The 14,427-nt window shown below is 44.0% G+C and overlaps 1 protein-coding gene across 1 annotated transcript in view; it reads left to right on the forward strand.

Moving 5' to 3' along the window:
• Window positions 1–14,427, forward strand: part of KNTC1 (kinetochore associated 1) — a 356,896-nt gene that overhangs the window by 297,683 nt on the left and 44,786 nt on the right. Inside the window, exons 57-59 of the mRNA XM_069755662.1 lie at window positions 2,935–2,991; window positions 3,086–3,140; window positions 3,217–3,280. Of these exons, the coding sequence (XP_069611763.1) occupies window positions 2,935–2,991; window positions 3,086–3,140; window positions 3,217–3,280 (176 nt within the window). The remainder of the gene's footprint in view (window positions 1–2,934; window positions 2,992–3,085; window positions 3,141–3,216; window positions 3,281–14,427) is intronic.

Consider the following 14,427-nt stretch of genomic DNA (forward strand, 5'->3'; position numbering starts at 1 on the left):
CACATCAGTTGATGCGAAAGCTCCCCAGGGGCATCGGCGATACAATGAAAGAAGGTATCCTTCTTCACTGTATCCCTCCGTCACTGTGAGTATAGTTCATACTCTCACTTGCGGCACTGCTGCGTTGGAAATTTCCCACGCAGCATTGACATAAAGCGAGAGAGTGAACTACAGTAAGCTCTTCAGTGATGCAGTGATTCAGTGAGCCATTATCTCCTGTCAGTTCATCACTGGGAGGCCCTATAGAGCAGAGACATTACCTGATGTCACTGTCCTATAGGGGAGATCGTCGTGGGACACTCGTTATTAATTGGACTGCGTCAGACAGGGAGTATACGGTTGGTTTATTATTTTTTATTTTTTGCAGGCGATCGAGGGCGTCGCAGGAATTAGGCGTGTTTGTAAGTATGGTGAAATTAAGAATATTAAAATACTTTTTTCTGGCTGTGTCTTTATTTATTTTTAACTCTTTCACTACTATAGGATTAATAATGGAGAGGTGTCTTATTGACACCTCTCCATTATTAACCGGGCTTAATGTCACCTTGCAATACAAAGGTGACATTAACCCCTTATTACCTCATATCCCACCGCTACACAGCAGTGGGAAGAGAGAGGCTAGGGCGGCTGGGTGCTGGTATTTGTAGCCGGGGGGAGGGAGGCAATATCCATGTCCCCTCTCTAGGCTATGAATATCAGCCCACAGCTGTCTGCGTATCCTTTCTGGCTATAGAATATAGGGGGACCCCACGTCATTTTTTGGGGGGTGGGGGGGGCGTATTTTAATAGCCAGTAAAGGCTATTCAGACAGCTGCGGGCTGATATTAATAGCCTGGGAATGGGCCATGGGTATTACCCTATTCCCAGGCTATAAATATAATGCCGTCGGCTTTCCCCCACTGGCGCAGAAAATTGCGCGGGAGCCCACGCCATTTTTTTCAAGTTTTTTTTTTTTTTAAATAAACATATTTGTTCATTAATAAACATCGACCTTGCTATTATATATCTATTGATATATCTATAGAGATAGATATCTACAGATCTATCTATATTTATAGATAGACAGATATATCTATAGATACTTAGATATATCTATCCATATATCTATCTAACTATCCATATATCTATCTACATCTATCCATAGATATATCTATGGATAGATATATGAATAGATACTGTATATCTATGTATTTATAGATCTATCTACGTATATATAGATCTATCTATCTCATTCCTTCTATCTATCTCATTTCTTCTATCAATCCCATATATATCTAGCTATGTATCTAACTATCTATAGATAGATAGAAGGAATGAGATAGGTAGATCTGTACATAGATCAATAGATATTATCTATAGATCTATCTGTCTATCTGTGTGTAATGGAGTGTGGGTTGGACAAATATAAAAGAGGAGGTTGGACAAGAAATGACATCACAAATCTTTTTTTTTGTTCAATAAGAGAACTTTATTAAGCTTTCATAAACGCATACAAAGCCGCATCAAAACTGCGGAAAAAACGCCCCTGTGCTTTGCGAAGGTGTGTACTACGGAGGACATAAAATGAACTTCAATCCAATATTGTGGCTAGCATGCAGCTAGCGGGTAAGGAAAGGGTGAATCAAACACCCGAAAACTCCGCCCATATGACCGAAAACCGGTCCGCCAAATTCAGGTGACAGGTTCCCTTTAAATATGAGTGTCTGAGCAAAGGGTCTAAATACTTATGACCATGTGATATTTCGGTTTTTCTTTTTTTATAAATTTGCAAACATTTCTACATTTCTGGGTTTTTTTCAGTCAAGATGGGGTGCAGAGTGTACATTAATGAGAAAAAATGAACTTTTTTGAATTTACTGAATGGCTGCAATGAAACAAAGAGTGAAAAATTTATAGGGGTCTGAATACTTTCCATACCCACTCTATGTCCTGAACAGTACAGGCGCTGACAGCACCGATTAGTGAAACAGACAGCGTAAGTATCCACTAAATAGCCCAATGATAATAAGTCACATCAGTATACGAGATCACAGCTAGCCAGGCCATCTACCTATAGGGGAAACAGACTAACCCCCTCCCCCCACACAAGAAAAGGGGGAGAGAAGAGGAATAAAGGATCAGAAGCCAACACAGATGTAGAGATAAATGTTGGCAGGTTACTCAATAAGGCTACTTTTACACTAGCGTTTTTTGCAATACGTCGCAATGCGTCGTTTACGGGGAAAAACGCATCCTGCAAAGTTGTTTGCAGGATGCGTTTTTGCCCCATAGATTAACATTAGCGACGCATTGACACACGTCGCAACCGTTGTGCGACGGTTGCGCCGTGTTGTGGCGGACCGCCGGGAGCAAAAAACGTTACATGTAATGTTTTTTGCTGCCGACGGACCGCTTTTTCTGACCGCGCATGCGCGGCCGGAACTCTCCCCGCACCTTACAATGGGGCAGCGGATGCGCAGGAAAAATGCAATCGCTGCCTCGGTTGTGCGGTGCATTCACTGCTAGCGTTGGAACCTCGGCCCGACGCACTGCGACTGGCCGAGTCCGACGCTAGTGTGAAAGTATCCTAAGCCAAATAAGCTTGAAGTGTGAAGTGATCCCTACAAATAAAAAATAGGTTTTGCATATTTTATAGAAAAAAATCAGAAATGATTGCTAAAGTTTTAAGGCTTCTAACATCCTAACAAAAAAATGATGTGCCAAAACTGCTGACGTAAAGTAGGTATATATGGTAAATATTTATCAACCGTTTTGTCTGGTATGACTGTTTTAAAGGTATAAAAATTAAAAATTTTATAAAGTTTTCAGCAGATTTCATATAGTTTGATAATTTCTAATGAAAGTGATATTCACATTGTATATGTATATAGCATGGCTATAGCAAGCGATTATAGAAATCAAATTTGATTTTTTTTATATATATATTTTTTGTAGATGTCTTACCTCAGAAAAGTGTTAGTAGCTATCACTGGCATCCACTGCCTCTGGGAGGTATGTATGTTCTTTGTTGGTTGTTACATTAATGTAGTGATATAATTGAATCATTTATACAAAATGGATTCTGAATATTTGGTTTTCTTTATAGGTGCCAAACTTTAGCAGGGCATGGCGTAGTGTCATACTGGCACCATTTGCCTGCGGTATGTTGATATTTATATTATTAAAAGGTTTGAAAAATATTACTGCTATCTGAACATGTATTCTTTTGTTTTGCAGCTTCCTGTCCTCCAAGCCCTTCACAGCTTGAAGAATGCTACCAGTCCTTTTTGGTATTACTAAGGTGAGAAATATAAAATTGTTCTATAGTTTCCGAAGTATGTACCTTTTACATATTTTACTTAATTTTGTACTAAATTATAATTTAAGTGAAGAAATAGTGAAACGCCCTCTAGAGCCGTGGGGTACTTGGTACCGGGTCCATTACTTAAAGAGACGTGTCACGGCGGTGTCGACCCGGTACATGGCCCTGGGCACCCATGTTACAGGGATAGTCTTTAAAGGGGTTGTGAAAATAAGGAATGTTCATGACGCCACCTGTGGTATTCGGTCAGGGATGACCAACGCTGCTTAAAGGGGTCCTCTGGGGTGATGTTATGGCAGCCAGATGGTATAACTTCCCACAGGTGAAGTAGGTCCCCAGGGCTTCCGGTGAATAAATATGGAAGAAGGTGAGTGGTGCAGTAAAGAACGAAGGACAGAGTTGTGCAGTCTTTTTACCTGGTTTACTGATGATAGCAGGTAGCCACAGTCCAGGGCACCAGATCACAGGTACAGGCAGGGTCCGGCCGGCTTGGAAGCGAGTTCAGAGTCCAGCTTTATCAGGTGGAGTTAAAAGCCTTCCTTCTAGCGCTGTGTTGTTATAGTCCCTTACTGCCTATAGCTTTGTAGCAAGGTCCTCTCAGTTATCTCTGTCTTTTGTTGAACTGGGACACAAACCCGTATGACAGGTGACTCGAGCCTTTTTACAGGGTCTCTATCACAACCTGGGCTCTATGTATCACTGTGTCTCCTGGGTGTTAGGGCGAACAGGTGATGTATAATCCAGCTGTCCTGCCGGTTTCTGCTATGTGTCCCACAAAAGCCTTGGTCTTCCGGCTACCGGTGTCTGCGCTCAATCAGGGATGTAGCCCAGTCCCAGCTATTCTCCCTTGTTGTCACTCTCCTGTGCTTTCTCTCTTCGGCACGTTAGCTAAAGGCTGTTCTTCCTTCTGTATCTCGGTATCTAGGAGCTACAGCACTTCAGGCTGTGTACGGCCCCTCACCCATCCTTCGTCCTCAGACTGCGCCAGTCTGCTGTCTGGCAGCAACTGTCTAAATCTTCCTAACTGCCTAGCAACTGCCCAGCAACTAACACCTCCTCTCGACCAAAGAGAGAGCAGCTCCCCTGAAGTCGGGTGTAGCGCTCCCCCTTCTGGCTTGAAGTCACCTGTTAAAAGGAATCCTCCATCGCTTCCAAGCGTGACATCACTCTCCCGATGAGGAAAGCAATGCCACTGGGACAACCAGGATCCTGGGGCGTTACACTAGAATTTTTGATTATTGCATATTGTCCATAAAAGTCATCAATGTAGTCACCTCATTTGTCAGTGTGCACAGAAACCATCATGTAATAGATATGTTGATGTGGCGATCAGCACTATTAAAAAAAAAACTTCTAAATGGTAGATTTTTAACTGCTGGTATCCACACCTAAATATAATTTTTATATAGCTTTATTGCTGCTTAACTTAAAGCACCAGTTCTTAGTATAAATGAGTACACCACAACATTTTAATCAATATATCACTGAACACAATAACAATTACCAAACTTGACAAGACTGAGTTTTGTAGATGATTTAAACCATAACATGAAAGTAAGGTTAAAAATATAACTATCATTAAAAAATGTTCAGTTTTATTCAAATTATTTGATGCAAAAATGAATATACCCTTCATCAGAAATTACTATATCTAGTATTTTTCATAACCTTTTTGATTTTTAAGGACAGCACCAAGCATTCTAGGCATGGAATGAACAAGCTGGAAACATATTGCAACATCTATCTTTTTCTCTTTGCCAAGACAGCACCCACTTGAGAGAGGGGATCCGCCCCAAGGAACAGGAAACCCTCTGGAGAGATAATAGGGGCGGTCCCCCTCGCTCCCACAGTTGGTTTCCTGTTCCTAAGGGAACTCGTGGAGAAGAGGATACCCAGCTTGCGCGGTTTACCTTAGAGGATGGCAGGGGCTCCAGTGCTGTAGGCAGCGTTGGCAGTCCTGGTTCAGCTCCCCCCTCTGCTGGCAGGCACCCTGAGGCCAGGATCAGTGAGTCGCCTAGCTCATGGAGGAGGACGCTTCAGCTGGCCTGTGGAGGGCTAAACGCACTCAGGTAAGCGTGACGCCGCTATCGGCGGGCGTAAGCGCGAGTGTGGGGCCCAGTGTGTGTTCCCCCGGAAGTGAAACAAAAGCTTCAGGGGTGAATGAAGGAGAGAGATGGCGTCGGCAAGCAGGCAGTGCGCAGGTGCACTTATGATGGCCGCAACCAGGAAGTGACGAAGACTTCCGGGTACAACAGGAAGAAGATGGCGGCCTCCAGTGTAAAAGGGCGTCCAAGCATGGCATCACCTCAGGACTCAGCGGTGCCTTCGTTAGAAGACACAGCCAATGCACCTCACAGCCGAACAAGCAGCGGACGATCCAAATAGAGCAGATCCTCCACAAGAAGCACTAAGGAGAAAAGATCTGACCGATCCACCTCTCAGCCTGTGCCTCCATCTCCTCCTCTCCAGCCGGTACCTTGACCGCTAGCTTCACTGGGGTGAGTGTGTATCCCACCCTATTAAGTTGATTGTTGCTCCCTATTTTTTTCTATGCACCCTAGGCAAAAAGAACCGAAAAATCAAAATGCAAACAATGTGCTTTATGTACCCAGCCCCTCCCGGATAGTCATACAAAGAGAATGTGTTACACTTGTATTGAAACCACCTTACGTGAAGAATCCTCAGTAAGATCAGATGACATCAGACAAATGATCAGGGATGAATTGCCGGCCTTACGTAGTTCAGAGAATATTCCTGAAAGTAAAACCAGGAAATATATTTCACCAAAATCGGACTGTTCTACTGATAATGAAGATAGAGATACGGATATTTCCCAGGAATGTATTTCCTCGGAACGTGAACAAGACACGTGTTTTCCAACAGAAAGCATTGATAATCTTGTTAAATCTGTCTGTGACAACATGGGTATTAAGGATACCTAAGACCCCAAAACACCATAAGATATAATGTTCACAGGATTATCAGAAAGGAAAAGACCAACCTTTCCAGTAATAACAGCAATCAAAAATTTAGTTAAAAAAAGAATAGGAGAGCCAAGGGCAAAAAAGTTGCCTTCATCATCGAAGAGGCGTTATCCCTTTAATGACGAGGAGATGTCTACTTGGGCTAAAGCCCCAAAAGTAGACGCGGCAGTAGCGTCCACGTCCAGAAAATCCTTACTTCCAGTAGAGGATTCAGGTTCCCTACAAGACCCGCTGGATCGCAAGGCCGACTCTGTTAAAGAGGGCATTTGAATCATGTACAAGGGCATTTAAACCGGCTATATCAGCTACATGTACGGCAAGGTCCATGTTAGTCTGGCTAAACGACCTAGAAGAAGGTCTAAGGCTATGTGCACTCGTCAGGATTTCTGGCAGAAATTTTCCTGACAAAAACCTGACATTTCTGCCAGAAATCCACATGCGTTTTTTTCGCAGTTTTTCTTTTAATGCGTTTTTTGTGCGTTTTTTCTTGCGGTTTTTCCAAATGCATAGAATAGCGGGAAAAATGTGAAAAAAATGCAAAATTAATGAACATGCTGCTTTTTTTTACCGCGATGCATTTTTTTGCGGAAAAAAACGCATCATGTGCACAAAAATTGCAGAATGCATTCTAAATGATAGGATGCATATGTCTGCAGTTTCTAATGCGGTTTTATCGCGTTTTTATCGTGAAAAAATGCAAAAGAACCTGAACGTGTGCACATACCCTAAAAGGCGGCCTCTCCAGAGATAAGCTAATCTCTTCTTTACCCCTGATCAGAGGCGCTACAGCATTCCTGGCGGATACATCTGCTGACTCTATTCGGTTAGCAGCCAAATCAGCAGGTCTAACCAACGCGGTACGTCGAGCGCTTTGGCTAAAGGGTTGGAAAGGAGACGCCCAAACAAAATCAAAGCTCTGTGGCCTTCCATGCCAGGGTGAGTACCTGTTTGGTACAAAACTAGATGAAATCCTGACCAAAGCAGGTGAGAGGAAAAAGGGGTTCCGTAATAATTATTTTCCATCTTATAGGAGAGCATTCCGGAAGCCTATTTTTAATAAGAGAAAGGATTTTAGAAACCAGGAGCACTGGGCCAATAGAGATACCAAACAAAAAGGTTCTTTTTTCGGAAAACGCCCATTTAAAATGGAAGACAAACCCCGTTAGGACAGATCTACCAGTAGGTGGTAGATTGTCTTTTTTCTCCACACAATGGCGTATAGTAACCTCCAACTCTTGGGCAATTAGCCTCATAACTTCAGGCCTAAAATTTAAATTTGCCCAAGTCCCTCCGGACTCATTCCTGTTTAATTCTTTAAAGTCTCAATCTCAACAATAGTTTTTGGAGCAGGAAATAATAAATCTTCTATCCAAAAGAGTATTAGTAGAAGTCCCGTTTCATCAGAGACGAAAGGGATTTTATTCCCCTTTATTCTTGGTGCCAAAAACAGATGGGTCATATAGAACTATAATAAATCTTAAGAAATTGAATATCTTTTTAGAAAACCAAACCTTCAATATGGAGTCTATCAGATCCACTGTAAAACTTCTGTTTCCCGGGTGCTTCATGGCAGTCCTCGACTTAAAAGATGGTATTACCATCTACCAATTTATATCGAACATCAGCAGTATCTTCATGTGGCGGTCATGATGAAGGAACAGATATGTCATTTCCAATATACAGCAATGCCCTTTGGACTGTCAATAGCTCCCAGAGTCTTTACCAAATTAATGTCAGAAGTAATATCATACTTAAGATTAAAAGATTCCCTCATAGTTCCATACATAGATGACCTTTTAGTGGTGGGAAATTCCCCTTCACAATGTCAGTAGTGCCTGTTTAATACGATTTCATCCCTACAGGAAATGGGATGGTTGATTAATTGGGAAAAATCCAGATTGTCACCAACAACCCGTCAAACATTCTTGGGTCTTATCTTAGACTCTGAAAGTCAGAGGTGTTTCCTTCCAGAATCCAAACAGTTAACAATAAAAAACAAAGTGCAATCAGTAATTAATAACCCTGTAATCTCCCTCAGAGAAGTTATGTCCCTTCTGGATTCCTTTACATCATGCATTCCGGCGGTCCCATGGGCTCAATTCTATACTAGACGGTTGCAGTATACAATATTACAGGAAGAAGAGAAATTACAAGGTCATTAAGGTAGCCACCTATACCTTCCATTAAATGTAATCGAGTCCCTGACCAGGTGGTTAGAGCCGAATAACCTTGCAGGTGGGGTCCCTTGGGTAGTTAAACCTTCAAAAACAATTTTTACTGATGCCAGTCCTAGTGGTTGGGGAGCACATCTAGGAGACCAGATAGTTCAAGGGCAATGGTCTATTAGTGAGTCAAACGATTCATCTAATGAAAGGGAACTAAAAGCAGTCTATCATGCCATATGTAAATTCCTTCCACAGTTACACGGAGCTCACACAAGAATACTATCAGACAACATGACATCTGTTGCATACATAAATCATCAAGGATGAACTCTCATGTCTATAGCAGACGACATCCTGTCTATAGCCGAGATACATCTTCTATATTTGTCAGCACTGCATGTCAGAGGAGTGGATAATTCAAAGGCAGATTTTCTCAGCCGTCACACTCTCCATCAAGGAGAGTGGGTACTCAGTCGTCATATCTTCACAATGATAACCAAGAAATGGGGCACTCCCGAAATAGACCTTTCTCGGTCTCCCATGGCAGCACTACGGAGAGAGGGGATCCGCCCTTCAGGGACAGGAAACCTACAGATAAAAGGGCGGTACCTCTCCCTCGCATCAGTTGGTTTCCTGTCCCTGAACAGGGAACCTCTTTTCGGTGGTACCTGTTAGGAAGACCGGGACCGGGCGGTCGGGTACCGGCAGCGAGGAGGCTCCTGCCGCGGCTTGTCCGGCTTCCGAAGCCGCCACCACTGGAACCGAGGGGTTCTTCAGGGTGAGCGGAGGGAGAACGCCGCCGATTCGGAATGATGAAGGGGCGCTGGATCACCCGGAGCTCCTGTGCCGGTAAGCGCACGCTCCGGGTGTACTAAGATGGCCGCCGCTCCGGAAATGCGGCTGGACTTCCGGGTCTTCGCCGCGCGCATGCGCGGTAGCTTCTTTCTCCCGGGAGGATGTGACGCAGGACCGGAAGTGCGGGGAACGCCGGGGGTGGCGCCAAATACAAATAGGGAGATAGTGCTCACTTAGTTGTCGCACTATCTACCTGTAAATCATGGAAGACCGCGATCCTCAGGAGCCGCAGCCGAGGCAGCAGCACCATAAGAAGACAGACCCAAAGAGCGCCAGGAGTGGGTCTAGCAGCCGTTCTACACAGCGCAGCAGATCTGCTGCGAAGACTAATTCACCTCCTCTGGAACCTTCCCTTCCAGACCCAGGGCCCCCTCCAGAACCGGTACCTGCCTGCACGTCCGGATGGTGAGTGATCTTCGTGAATGTGTATATATTATAATGGAACTCCCTCTTCTCCCTTAATAGGGAAAGAAGAAGTTGGAGAAAAAGAAAAATAAATCCTGCCCCATCTGTGACAAAGCTTTACCAGTAGCCTGGGACAAAAAGCTTTGCAAATCATGCATCCAGCGTGTGCTATGTGAGGAGACTCCCGACTTTGCATCTGAACTAAAAAACATAATCAGATCCGAGGTTCAGAATGCCGTTTCTTCCTCCAAAAAGGAAAAGATAAAATAAAGGAAACAGTACATTCCCACTCTGTCCGATCCTCATCTGAAGACGCAGATTCGGATGATTCTGACTCCTCCCTATCCTCCTCCGAGGAAGATTCGGGCCGACATTGTTTCCTACTCGAGGAAGTGGATACCTTAGTGAGAGCCGTTAGGGCTACTATGGGGGTTGAGGAGCCTAAACCTGACAAAACGGCCCAAGATGAAATGTTTGGTGGTTTGGGACAAAAAAAGCGGAAAACTTTTTCTCTAAATCCCAATGTCCAATCTCTAATCAAAAAAGAATGGGAGAAACCAGATAGGAGAAACTCTTCGGTGCCCTCGCTTAAAAGAAAGTATCCCTTCGAAGATGACGCATCCACTTCCTGGGATAAGGCACCAAAATTGGATGTAGCGGTGGCAAAGGCCTCGAAAAAATTTGCGCTCCCGTTCGAGGACATGGGTACCCTCAGAGACCCTTTAGATAAGAAAGCAGACACATTTCTTAAAGGGGCATGGGAATCGGCTGGGGATAGCTTGAGGCCTGCTGTTGCGGCGACCTGCACCTCCAGATCTCTGATGGTGTGGATTGACCAATTAGAAAATCAAATTAGAGACGGGCTACCCAGAAATAAATTACTGGACTCTATCCCTGCAATTAGAGCAGCAGCAGCATTCCTGGCGGACTCCTCGGCAGACTCCGTACGTTTAACATCTAAGACCGCTGCTCTCTCCAACGCAGCCAGAAGAACCTTATGGCTCAAGAGCTGGCCTGGAGACCTCCAGACAAAGCTAAAGCTATGTTCTATTCCATGTGAAGGAAATTTTCTGTTTGGAGAGACCCTGGATGACATCCTCCAAAAAGCGGGAGACAAAAAGAAGGGGTTTCCAAATTTAGGTCCAGCCCCATTCAGGCAGTCCTTTCGGAATCGGAGATTTTTCCGCCGCAGACCCCCCAGGGAGCAGAATAAATGGGAAGAAGGCAGAAGAAGGGATAGAGGTTACCTCTTTGGCAATACCTCTCGTGACAAAAAGCCCTCCAAATGACATTATTCCTACGGTGGGGGGAAGACTCACATCATTCCTTCCCGCCTGGAAGAAAGTATCCAACAACATCTGGATTTTAAACATCATACAGTCCGGTCTAAAGATAGATTTTGTTTCCCTTGCCACCCTCCCCCCTCCCCCCTCCCCCCGGAATTACATAGAAACAAAAACAAGATCCTCGGCAGCAGAACAAGCAGCTTTAGAGAAAGAAATTATTTCCCTACTGCACTGCAAAAATCTGTGATTCAAGAAATCTCCCCTCAGGAAATAGGAGAAGGTTTTTTCTCCCCTCTTTTTTTAGTACCAAAACCCGACGGGTCCTTTCGGACCATTATAAATCTAAAAAACCTAAACAAATACGTAAGAAATCACAAATTCAAAATGGAAACAATAAAGTCCACCATAAAAATCCTGTTTCCGAATTGCTACATGGTCGTGATAGACCTAACCGACGCATATTATCATGTGCCCATCCACAATCAATCTCAAAAATTCCTAAGATTGGCAGTTCCCATAAAAGGGCAATTAAGGTTTTTTCAGTACAGGGCTCTTCCGTTCGGGATCTCTATAGCTCCTCGAATATTCACGAAGATAATAGCGGAAATGATGGCCCACATAAGGGAACAAAATATATTAATAGTCCCTTACCTAGCCGACTTTCTCATTGTAAGCAACTCGGCTCAAAGTTGCAGAGAACAGAGAGACCAAGTAATGACTATTTTGATGGACTTGGGGTGGCTCATAAACATAAAAAAATTAAAGTTGGAACCCTGTCGGGTACAGGAGTTCCTAGGTTTGACATTAGACTCCCGAGTCCAAGAATGTCGACTTCCAGACCCCAAAAAAGACAACATATTAGCCATGATAGCACGAACATTTCACCATCCTTCCATGACTCTAAGGAGAGCAATGTCGCTACTAGGCTCTCTGTCCTCATGCCTACCAGCGATACCCTTCGTACAATTCCACACAAGGGAGCTTCAGTGGGACATACTAGAATGGCAGTCAGTACTAAAGAACAACTTGGAAAGTCGAATTACTCTAAATTCCTCAGTTATTCATTCCCTTCGTTGGTGGGTGGAAAGCCAAAACTTATCAAGGGGAGTTCCTTGGGTGACAAAAATATCTCGGGTAATAACAACCGATGTGAGTCCCAGAGGGTGGGGGGCTCACATGGGGGACAGAGTGGCTCAGGGAACCTGGTCAGTTCAGGAACTATCAGCATCCTCAAACCAAAAAGAACTTTGGACAGTGCTTCAGGCTCTTCTTCCTTTTCTGACCTATATTCAGGGACATCATGTCCGAATTTTTTCAGACAACAAAGTGACTGTAGCGTATATAAACCACCAGGGAGGAACAAGGTCTCGGGCACTCATGAGTTCTTCCGCCAAAATTTTCAACCTTGCGGAAGAAAATCTACTATCCCTCTCTGCGCTACATATTCAGGGTTCAAACAACGAGAGAGCAGATTATCTGAGTCGATCTCAGTTAAAACAAGGCGAGTGGTCCCTAAACCAATCCATCTACGATCAGATCACAGAAATGTGGGGAACGCCGACAATAGATTTATTCGCCAATTCCAAAAACAAAAAGGTGAACAAATTCTGCTCACTGAACCCGGAAGGGAATCCACAGGCTCTAGATGCCTTTATGATTCCATGGACTCAAAAATTGACTTATGCTTTTCCTCCAACTATTCTGATCCCGGCAGTCATTCGGAAAGTCAGAGAGGACAAAACGAAAATGATCCTTATAGCCCCGTTCTGGCCAAAAAGGACGTGGTTCTCCTGGCTGAGGATGCTATCGGTCTCGGACCCATGGGTCCTACCGAATATACCAGACCTTCTACATCAAGGGCCGATCTTCCACCCACAGGAATCGAACTTACATTTGACAGCCTGACTTTTGAACGGGGACTATTAAAAGAAAGAGGTTATTCAGACAACTTAGTCACCACATTGTTAAAAAGTAGAAAACCCATCACTACTAGAATATATGGGAAAACATGGAAAAAATTTCTGTCCGTTCCCAAAGTAAAAGTCCAAGATGGGCCCTCAATTCCTAAAATACTTAAGTTCCTACAAAAAGGTCTGGAACAGGGGTTGTCGGTTAGTACTCTTAAGGTACAAATAGCAGCTCTAGGAGCACTTTATAACCATAATATTGCGGCCAACCCATGGATAATCAGATTTATTAAGGCAGTAACAAGATCAAAGCCCTTAGTTTCTCAAAAAGTGCCCTCATGGGACTTAAATTTAGTCCTCTCGACGTTAATGGGTCCTCCATTCGAACCCATAGAGACGATCTCATTAAAGCATTATCACTTAAAACTATTCTCTTGGTAGCGTTAACATCTGCGCGCAGAATAAGTGACATTCAAGCCTTATCCTCCAATCCACCTTTCACTAAAATATTAGATTATAGTCACTCTTAGACCTGACCCGGCCTATTTGCCAAAAGTGGCATCAAAATTCCATAGGTCACAAGAAGTATCCCTGCCGTCCTTTTGTCCAAACCCAAAAAATGAGAAAGAGCAGAACTTCCATAATCTAGACGTCAGAAGATGCCTAATCCAATACTTGGATTCCATCAGAGAGTATAGGAAGGAAGGCTTTCTGTTTGTCTGTTTTCAGGGTCCCAGAAAAGGATTTCGGGCATCCAAGGGTACTTTGGCGAGGTGGATAAAGGAGGCGATAGTCTTGGCATATTCATCCTCGGGGAATGAGATCCCAGATGGTATAAGAGCGCATTCCACAAGAGCAGTAGCTACCTCATGGGCTGAGAGGTCAGAGGTATCGATAGAGCAAATCTGTAAAGCGGCCACCTGGTCATCACCATCAACCTTTTTTAGACACTATAGATTAAATCTAGCCTCTGTGTCTGACTTAACCTTCGGACGAAGGGTTCTCGAGGCGGTGGTCCCTCCCTAAGCTTAGTCTCTGCAATTCTCTCCGTAGTGCTGTCATGGGAGACCGAGAAAGTCGTAGTTACTCACCGAAAACGGTGTTTCTCGGAGCCCATGACAGCACTCGCTTATTCCCTCCCATCACGAGTGCGGTGAGCACCTTTTAATTACATATAATTTATATAGTGTATATAGTATAAGTATAGGCACGGGGTTCCTCTATTAAGAAATGTTATAATATGATTTTTTCTCTGTTGTAAACTAACCTGGAGGTTCTCCGATGCTCTGTAAACCAACTGATGCGAGGGAGAGGTACCGCCCTTTTATCTGTAGGTTTCCTGTCCCTGAAGGGCGGATCCCCTCTCTCCGTAGTGCTGTCATGGGCTCCGAGAAACACCGTTATCGGTGAGTAACTACGACTTTTTTGCAACAAGAAACAACAGACAATTCAAAAAGTTTGCTTCATTATTCCTGGCCGACAACCCCAATATCCTCAATGCCCTCCAAGTTCTGTGACATTTCG

The sequence above is a fragment of the Ranitomeya imitator genome, chromosome 1 (genome assembly GCF_032444005.1).
Source record: "Ranitomeya imitator isolate aRanImi1 chromosome 1, aRanImi1.pri, whole genome shotgun sequence".
Lineage (NCBI taxonomy): Eukaryota > Metazoa > Chordata > Amphibia > Anura > Dendrobatidae > Ranitomeya > Ranitomeya imitator.